Source organism: Neopsephotus bourkii, unplaced genomic scaffold, assembly GCF_033783945.1.
Source record: "Neopsephotus bourkii isolate Nb327-2 ecotype Australia unplaced genomic scaffold, CSIRO-AGI_Nbou_v1 NB_1749, whole genome shotgun sequence".
NCBI lineage: Eukaryota > Metazoa > Chordata > Aves > Psittaciformes > Psittacidae > Neopsephotus > Neopsephotus bourkii.
The window spans coordinates 6,988,736-6,998,415 of NW_026902223.1; the positions used below are offsets into that span (position 1 = coordinate 6,988,736).

Consider the following 9,680-nt stretch of genomic DNA (forward strand, 5'->3'; position numbering starts at 1 on the left):
GAAGATGTCCAACCCCTCCCCGATCATCCCGGCAGAGCCATTTCCAAGCAGTTTGGGCATCTCCAGACAGGTCTGTGACTCACCAGGACACCTCGGCACTGCCCGGGTGATGTTGCAGCCTCAAGGTTCAAGCAGGTCTCGCCCTCTCCATCCTAAGCATGGCAAAGCCAAGAATGGGATTTGGGATGCATGGGATGATTTGGGACGAGCTGGAATACTCGCAGCTTCTCCCTCCCCCTCTTTGCTTGCTGGAACAGCCAAAAAAAAGGTGGTTTATTGTTATTTGGTTTCTGCCCCTTTCATACTCCTTTGCTGGAGTTTTTGCCAGCGGCGGCCCCGGCTCTGGCGGGGATCCAGGCCAGAGAGGAGCTTTTAAAAACAAAACAGGGCGCGTGCATGCACACACACACGCACGGCATCCAGCCCCTCTTTTAACTCTTGATGGGGTGATGCTGTGTGGGAGCGCGCTCCCGACCGGCTGGAAACCATCTTCCACACAAGGGATGCTGTAAATCGCTACTGGGATCTGATGATTCCCTCTCCCCTTCCCCAAAACACCTCCTTGCAGCATCTCCTGATGGAGAGGTGTCCGGAGTGATGCCGACATGGATCACAGGGATGATGCTGCATCCCCTGTCTAGGTCACAGCCAAGATACTCTGATCCAGCAGCCCTGAGGAGGAAGAGCACGATGATGGTTTCACCCCAAAGCAGCTCTGCTTACACACGGTATAAAGTGGGAGTGCCAACGACACACACACAATGCTATCAAACCCATGGGGCCTTGTTGTATGGGTTGCTGCCATCCAGAAAGTCTTTACGCACCAGGTCCAGCCCCACAATCCCAGCTCAAGGACAGGATGCCCATGTTGGTTGTGTCCTTGCTTTATCACATCCTACCCTGCCTGGGTGCAGCCCTGGGGAGCACCGTCCCCATTACAGTGCCCATGTGCTGCTGGCAGCCTGGCACACAGTGTTCCCTGGCTCAGGTCTGCCCTCCCTGTCTGCCTTTGAGCTGTTGTCATCCAAACCGCCCCGTGTTTCTGGGTCAGACAAGCCAAAACGGCCTCTGAAGAGCCCCCTCATCTGGGATGAGTCACTGGGAAGTGCCCAAAGGGTGGAAATCCCCCTCCTGTCCCAAACCTCGCCCTCCTGCCTGTGACACTGGGTTTGGCCACCAGCCCAGCTCCATCCATGGCTCTGAGAGACTGGCAAGTCCCTGGGATACCCCCAGTGCTGCCCAGCCACCCCCAAGTGGAGGCAGCACGGCCTGAAGCAGCCTTGAAAGACCCCACACTCACCCCCTTCCCTAGAACCAGCCCTTTTCCCCATCCCATTCTTTTACCCAGGCAGGGAAAAGGCAGCTGCAGGTAGCCCAGGCTGACAGCAAGAAGCCACGGGCTGCCCTGTCAATGGTCTTCAAAGGCTGGGGACTGAAATACAGACCTGGGACAGGGTGAGATGTGAACACAGGGAGATGGGGCGCAGAGGAGCATGGGGCTGGGTGCCCCAAGGATGCAATGCCCGGCACTCCTCCATCTCCCTGTGCCACGTTGCCTGCTCCTGCCTTATCTCCCGCGCTTTCCCTGGCTCCGGGCACACCGGCAGCAGCCGGGCCCCCTTCCAAACACAACACCCGTTAAGAAACCAGCTTTGAAAAGCAATTCACTGCTTTCACTGCCTATGCGGGGCTTTACTTTCCTGGGGAAGAGAGCTGCAAAACAAGGGGCAAAACCCGACCCCATGCGCTCCAACAACCGGGATGCAGATGGGAAAACGCACCAGGCTATTAGAGAGGACGGACCCCCCCACGCTCGCCTCTGAAGCCTTTCTCCCCCCGTCCCCATTCATCCCCGCGGGCTGGCTCCGGAGCAGGTCTGGGCACGCTGCGGGCGGAGGGGTCCCGGGGCCGGGGCTGCAGAGGGAGCTGTGCCCGTTCCGGAGCTGCTCCTCGGCGTCTCTCCGCAGGCGCGCCCGTGGCGGCCCTCGCACGGCGGCGGAGCCGGTCCAGCCCGTCAGGCAGAGCAAGGGAGGGCCCCTGGAGCGCGGCCTCAGAACTGGGCTTCAAGGGACACGCTCGGCATCAGGCGCAGAGCCTGGTCCTGCAGTGCGCAGGGCAGGGCTGGAGCAGCGGGCAGGGTGCCCGGGCATCACCAGCAGGGAAAGCCACCGGGGGTAACAGAGCCCGAAACGATGAGGATCCTGCCCGAGGGGTTTGCCCGCAGGAAAACCATGCAGAGTAGCTGCAGCACCCCAGGCTTGGGACAAACCTCACTGAGGAGCAGCAGCGAGGACAGTCCACCCCAGTGACAAGGGACGGCATGGCCAAAGAAGTGATAGATGCTCCATCACTGGCAGTGCTCAAGGCCAGGTTGGACAGAGCCTTGGGTGACATGGTTTAGTGTGAGGTGTCCCTGCCCATGGCAGGCAGTTGGAACTGGATGATCTTAAGGTCCTTTCCTTAAGGAACCCTAACTAGTCTATGGTTCTATGCTGGTCTTGCAGGTTGGCACAAAACCGTATCTAACATCATTGCAAAATAACCTCCAAACTGCAAAAAGGAGCAACTTCTCCCCCAAACAGAGGCTGCTGCTGCTCAGAGAAGGAAAAAGCCCATCAGGACACAAAGGGTGTTTCTACAGAAGACAGGGACACAGAACGCCGGTGGCAAAGGATAACAAATCACAGGAGAGATATTAAACCTCACGCTTCAGGGCTTAAGCTGATACAGCTACTAGGGATTAGGAGGAAATTTAAGGGGGGGACTGAGTTATCCCACATCTGCCTGCTGAGGTCCTATTGCATATGGAGCAGCAGCATCCCTCTCCTACCCAGCCAGACAGGGGATAGCATTGGAGGGCCAGCACTGCTCTTGGGAAAACCCTGGAGTGCCCTGTGCTGCCCAGATGCAGCAATGAGAGGCACCAACCCATGCGTAGGGATACAACCAAGACACCCTGCAACCTTCACTAGTGTTTAACACCTTGCTAGGTCACAGCCCAGACACAGCCAAGTCCCAGGCACCCACTCCTGCCCTTCATCCATCCAAGGCCTGGAAAACCCCATCAGAGCTAATGGAAGGGGGCAAGTGGCTGCCCAAAGGTGGCCGAACCTCCCCGAGGCAGCAGCTGAGCCCTGGCAGGGCTTCGCTCCCTGTCCTTGAGAGTTTCACACCAGTTTGCTCAGCTGCTGCCCTTTCTTTGCACTTTGTGCATGTTTAAACAAAACCCTTCACCACTCCCTCGAGGAAGGCAAACAGCGAGGCCGGCTCCTCGGGTCCTCCAGCTCCTGCCTATCGCAGCATCCCCTCATCCCCTGCCCCTTAGCTGTGCGCATCCAGGGATGCAGACACTCAAACCTCACTGGGTGCTGTCCCACTCTAGAAGCCATCATCCCTTCCCAGGGATGGGAGCTCGGTCTTGGTGTGGGGGGGGGTGTCTTTCCATTCACATCCCCTGGGAGCCCCAGCCCCACGGTGCAGCAGCAGCAGCCCTGGCCCAGCCAACGGGTGCATTGTTGGTGAGTGCAGCCAGCCCAGGCTGTGATTGATGGCCAGGGAGAAAGGCCAAAGCCGTGACGGGTTGGTTAACAATTTCAATTAAACTCTCCAGCACTCCGAGGCGGAGGGGAGGGGAGAGAGAAGGAAATGAACAAGCAGAACCTTTGCTATTGCTGCTCCTTCAGCAAAGGGTGGCAGGAGCAGCCCAGCTCTCCTGGAGGAGACCCCCTTGGTGGCTGCAGACTGACCCCAGCATCATCCGGACATGCCCTCCCTGCAGGCAGGATACCTGCCTCGCTCCTGCCCCCAAAACCTTCTCCCTGTCTGGTAATAATAGGTGCTGTGACCCACTTGCACGGGAGGAGGGCTCTGCGCTGTGAATGTTAAACAACACGTCCCTGAAATTCCCGCTGCCGGGACTGGCGCTTGGTTTCTGCTTACGCGCCCTGACTTTTTTAGGCACAGGAAGCCCCAGAGGGCTGATCACAGCACCCGAGCTCCCGATGCACTGAGACAGCAGAAGGACTCTTAGAGGGATCTGAAACAACGATAAAAGTCAGCATCAAGGCCTCTTCTATGGACAAGGCTTTAACGAACGGCAAATGCTTCGCTCACATGAGAGGAAACTGGAAGGGATGGGGAGCAGCGGTACCCTCCATGCTGGGGATGAGCCCCTGGAAGCAGGCAAGTCCCCCACAACAGGTCCAGCATGGGAGCCCTATCAAACAGCATCCTCACAGGGGTCTGGGCTTGCTGCATCCCCCTCCTTATGAAGGGATAGAGTGAAAATAAGCAGAGGGAGCTGCTGACGCCGCTGCAGCGGGGGAGTGAAGTGCACGTTCACGTGGGTGCCCCAAGGCTGCAGGGAGGGGAAGGCACCAGAGAGAAAGCACACAGACAGGGTTTGACTGGGAGGGAGCTCCTGGAGGGGACTGGAGGAAACCAGTGTAACATCACCCCTCTGGGTGTGCAGGATTGCCACGGGCACCCCAGCCCGCTGGCCATGGGACGGCAGCTTGGGGCTGCATCAGCTGGTGGGATGCGCAGAGCCTGATGTTATTTATTGCCTTAGGGATGTCTTTCAACCCAGTGGCACAGGGAAACGTTTCCCTCCAGCTCAGGGACCCCTGAGCAAGCAGAGACAATGGCACCCCATCCCTTTCCCTGGGGAGAGGACACCAGCCACCCCTGTTGTGGGAGGAGGTGGCCCTCAGCCCCCCTGCAACGCTGGGAGTTGGGACGTGCAAAGCTCTGGCCCAAATCAAAGCTTTCCAGTGCCGACCCAGAGGACTTGATCCCTTCTCACGTTCATAATCCTCAGCATAACTCTTGTTCCTCACCACCAGCCTCTCCGCCCTGAGCCACTCCTAAGAAGCCTTAAGGCTTCCCCTCCTGGATGTGCTCCCCCTTTCCCTCCCCAAGGACAGCTCTCCACAAGACCCCCCACAACTAGCATCCCTGGCCAGAGGTCTCACACCCCCAACGCAGGCAGGCGCCGTGCACCTTCCCCTGGCCACGCACCACCCCAGAGCTCTGTTATTTACTTCTCCCAGCTTCCTCCTCTTAGCAGGTCATGAGAAACAGCCAGAGCTCAGCTCCATGCAAGGACACCGTGGCCATGATCTTCTCCTCCACCTTTCCACCCTCCCCACGTCCTCCAGACACTGCACGGCGCCTGCGGGACCCCGGTGCCCCTGGGGACCCCCATGAGCCCAGTGCTGGCTGCTGACCTTTCTGAGAACACACGCAGGGAAAGAGCCCTGCTGAAGGGTTAAACATTACCCGGCTGAAACTCAAGGCCTGACGATTGGTTCCAGTCCACTGGCTGGGATGGTGATTTTTCACAAGGTAAATACAGGCAGTCGCTACAGACCCTTTGTAGCAGGGTTTCCCCTAAGTGGCTTCACTTCCCCTCACCACCACCGTTCCCCTTTGCCCATCCCTGCTCAGTAGACCACACTTGGAGTTCCAAGGGGAACCCCAGCGCTGCCAGGACAATCCCTTACAGCCCAGTCTTTCATCTCATGGGCTGCAGTGCTTAGAACCAGCACTGAGCCCACTGCTGGGACTCACACCCCAGTACCGATTGCAGTGCCCGGCCAGACAGAGGGATCCCACAGCTCCGCACCCCAGTACTCACTGCTCTTGGATGCCTTGATCTTGGCCACCAGTTTCTGCACACCAGGAATGTCCCCGTTCTTCACGGCCTGGATCAGCTCCTGCTCTCGCCCCATCGCAGACAAGTGGGAGTGGTGGTGGTGTGGAAGGCAGGCACCCTCTGATCCTGGCAGTTTATAAAGCCATGAGAATAAGCCCCTAATTCCTCAAAACACACTTTGATGGGAGATGAAATCCAGAAGAAAGATGCTTTACAATCCCATGGGACATAAAAACCAGAAGGAAGAAGTCTTTCTGTTAAGGGCAGGAGCCCTTTTCTGTGTCGGGAGGAGCAGGACCCGGATGGGGTTTGCTTGGAGAACATGCGATCAATTAAAACAAGAGACAGTTCAGTGCTCAGGGATGGGCTCCACGGGACAAAGCCAGGCTGCTCAGCGCAGCACGGCCACTGCAGTCAGCATCAGGATCCCTTTGGCCTCTCGCAGCACTCCCGGAGCTGGAGGTGTCGTGCTTTGCTCCCCTCGCCAGGCTCTGCTGCGCTGATGAGTCCCTAATTCTTCCCAAAGGGATTACGGGCTCGTTGCCATCTGGAAGTTATAGATCCTCCCTCTCTGCTGCTCATTAGCCCCTTCGTTTCGGCATTCCTCTTGGCGTCGGCGCTGCAGCCACGCTGGGGAGTCCCATGCACGGCCGAGCCCCGGCGCGGCAGCCCCGGGACCTGCGGAGGGGAAGAGCAGAGTCAGCCCTCAAAGGACGTTTACCTCTTGGCTCTGTCGCGACAGCCTTTGTATCCACACCGAAGAACGAATGCTTTGACTATATTTAGTGCTGGCTTGACTTGGCTCATCCCTGTTAAACAGAAAGGGAAGAACCTGCGAGGAGAGCTCCTGAGGGTGCTGCTAGGGGTGGCCGGGGGCACAGCTCCTTCCCCATCCCCTGGGGTGACATGAGACATCCCCTCCCTAAGGGCAGCACATGGGCCTTGGGGCACCATGGCATCCCCTCCTCTCCTTCCCCAGTGGCAGCACCCAAGGGATGGAGCTGGGGAGGTTTAGCCAAAGTCCCCTGCAGGCCATGGGAGCAGGTCAGCCAGCCTGGCGCTATTCCCATCCCATGCAGGGATAAACCCTCACCCTCTCGGAGCCATGAAGCTCAGTGCCTTGGGACCCAACACACTCTAACCAGTCCATGAGGAGGCCCATGTGAGGAGCTGGGTGTAATTCAGCAGCACAACCACGCTCAGGTGAACGGGATCAAGCCCACATCCCTGCGAACTGGAGCACCAGGGAGGGCACAGAAGCAGCTCACACCTCTCAGTGTGCTGCACTCGGGCTGCCCAGACTGGATAGTGAGAAAACCCCTCCTGGTTGAGGGCCATGGGTCTGGCAGGCTGCTCCAGCGCCCGGGAAGAGCGTGCGTGCAGGAGGGCAGGGAGCGCTTGCTGTGCCAGCCGCATGGCTGGCGCCAGATCACCCTGCAACCCCCCTGCGCCGATCCGCACCAGATCAGAACTGGCTCTGGCACCCCCAGCCATGGCTCCGGAATGCTGAACCCCTTCCCAGAGCGCTCCCCCTCAGCCGTTTATATAATAGCGAGTGTCGCTTCTCCCAGCAATCCAGGTCACTGTTTTGAGGATGGAAACCACGGGGGAGAGAAGGGAACGGTGGGAACAGAGCTCCTGCCTGGGTCGGGAGAGGCAAAACCAGAAGGGGTGTCCCACGGCACAGCGCTGCTCAGCCCACCCACGGTAAAGCTGGAAGCTGCCCATGAGCACAGACCCCCCACACGCTCCCCGTGCTCCAGCCTCCCCCCCCCGGGGTGCAGCAGTGTAGGGAGAGGGGAGATCCTCCAGTGTTGGCTTAGCCTCTGGGACAAGGGGATGCTGACCAACACCAGACTGGGGGGTTTCCCCTCCCCATCATCGCTCCCCTCAATGAGCACCTTGGCACTGGGGCTGTTTGGGGGCACTGAGGTCAGTTGCCACCTCCCCACATCCTGGGGCACCCACACCACCTTATCTACATTACAACGAAGTTTCAAGCACTTGACTCGGACCAAACCTCTTCCAGCAAACAAATCCCCTCCTGAAACCTCCTGCTCTGCTTCTCACCGTCCTCCAAACTACTCCATTTAACCCTGTGCACTGCAGCCAACTCTGTGCTGCTCTTCAAAAGCACTCGCAGAAAGCGTGTGTGAGGGCGCTGAGCCCATTCACTCCTTCATTAAACAAGCCTGCACGGCCTCACTTAGAAAACAGCCCCGTGCTGGTGCCTGCCTCCCCCGGAGCACACGAGGCTCCGTGGGTACCGAGAGCTCCGAATACCGACCTCTACCTCTTCAGCCTCTCGAGAGAGGAGCAGGAGCGAAGGTAAAACGAGAGACAGACACAAAGCTGGAAAAGCAACAGCAAAACATCCCTCCCACCCGAGCAGAGCTGAGCCTCCAGCCCAGGAATCCACCTGGAGAACCAAAGTATCCCAAACATTCCCGCAGCCAACGGCAGAGGCAGGGAAAAAGGAGGGAGAGGAGGAAAAGAAACAACAACAAAAACAAACTAATTACGTAAATGGAGAAGGAAAGATGTAAACGAGCAGCAAGCACCGACACCGGGTCCCGAAGGGAAAGGGGGGGGCGGAATCTCGCCTCCCTTGGGAGGACCAGGGGAGTCCGGTACCGGCAACGCGAGGGGCACCGGCCGCATCCCCCACACCGGGACCTCCGAGGGCCGGGCTGAGCCCATCCCTACTTTAGGGGGGGATCGGAGGGGGGGGGATTGAGGGGGAGATTTTCGCCCCCCCACCGAACCGAGTCGCTCCACGGCTCCTGCGAGCGGCCCGAGCCGAGCGGGCTCCGCAGCCACGGCCGCACTCACCTGGTGCCGCTCCCAGCCGCGCCGCGCCGCACCGGAGCGAACCGAACCGAACCGAGCTAAACCGCACCTCGCGGGACGGCTCCGCACCAAGCCGCAAGACCTGAACCCGAGCCGAGCGCAGCACGAACTTGCCGGACCGGGGCCGGACCGGGACCAGAGCGGAGCGAGCGGCGCGGTCCCGGCTGCCCGGCTCGCAGCGCGGCGCTCGGCAAAGTCCCGCTCGGGCTGGCCCCGTCCCGGCAGGAAATCCCTCCCCGGCCCGGCCTGATTGGAAAAGCCCGGCGGGTTGTGCGGGCTGGGCAGGGCCGGGGCTGCTGTCACTCACCGTGATGCGCCGGCTGAATGGGGCAGGGCCGCGGCCGCCCGCCGCTCCGGCACCGCTCCCGACCCGCCGCGGGGGTGCCCCGGGGCTCCCGGGCAAGCGGCTCGCTCTGAATGGGCCCGGCTTGGAGGCACGACGCGGACCGGGACCGGCTCCGGGGGGGGGGGTGGTTCCGCATCCTCGACCCGGAGCTCCAGGACCGGCCCTGGGGGGGATCCCCCGCCTTCATCCCCAGTCCAACCCAGGCAACGCTTTACCCCCTCCATTACCAACCACACTGGTAGAGGGTCGGCCCAAAGTTGCTGATGGCACCCACTGGATCAACATCCACCTATTCCCAGCTGCCCAAACCCCAAGTTAATCCCACTCTCACAAAGCACTAAAACCACCCTTTTCTGCCAGTCCGCAATGGTAACACCGGAGCTGAGGGCTCCCCTGAGCAGTTCTCTTAAAACAAGAGATTGCTTAATAAAGCTGGACAGCTTTTGCTGTACGATAGCACTGGATTATCACCAACTAATCAGATTAAAAACACACGGAGGCTTTGATTTTATTCACTAAGTGCCCAGCCCTCAGCTCCCTGGGGGAGATGCAGAGATCCCCCACCTCTTTGAACCAGGCCCGGAGACATTACCCCAAATGATAGTTTCATGAGCAACCCCAATAAGGGGGATTCTCAGCAAGGAGGAGGAACTGACGTTCCCAGACACACCCTGTCTTTTCAGTTCGGGGAATAAAGGGATTATTATGCACATCTAATTATAAATGTCAACATTTTACAGCTGCGATGCTGAAGCACGAAGCTCTAAGTAGCCCTGCTAGGAAGGGCTGTGGAGTGAAAGATCTTGTTATTCCTCCTGTGAGTTTTGC

At 59.1% G+C, this 9,680-nt stretch overlaps 1 protein-coding gene across 3 annotated transcripts in view; it reads right to left on the minus strand.

Annotated features, from left to right (window-relative positions):
- Positions 1 to 6,420, minus strand: part of CASKIN2 (CASK interacting protein 2) — a 28,873-nt gene extending 22,453 nt beyond the window's left edge. The window contains exon 1 of one of the 3 annotated variants that reach the window (XM_061377116.1): positions 5,639 to 6,420. In XM_061377116.1, coding sequence (XP_061233100.1) covers positions 5,639 to 5,732 — 94 coding nt within the window. In that variant the 5' untranslated portion in view covers positions 5,733 to 6,420. The remainder of the gene's footprint in view (positions 1 to 5,638) is intronic. The other 2 variants (XM_061377117.1, XM_061377115.1) reach the window with 2 other exon arrangements.
- Positions 6,421 to 9,680: the final 3,260 nt, after the last annotated feature.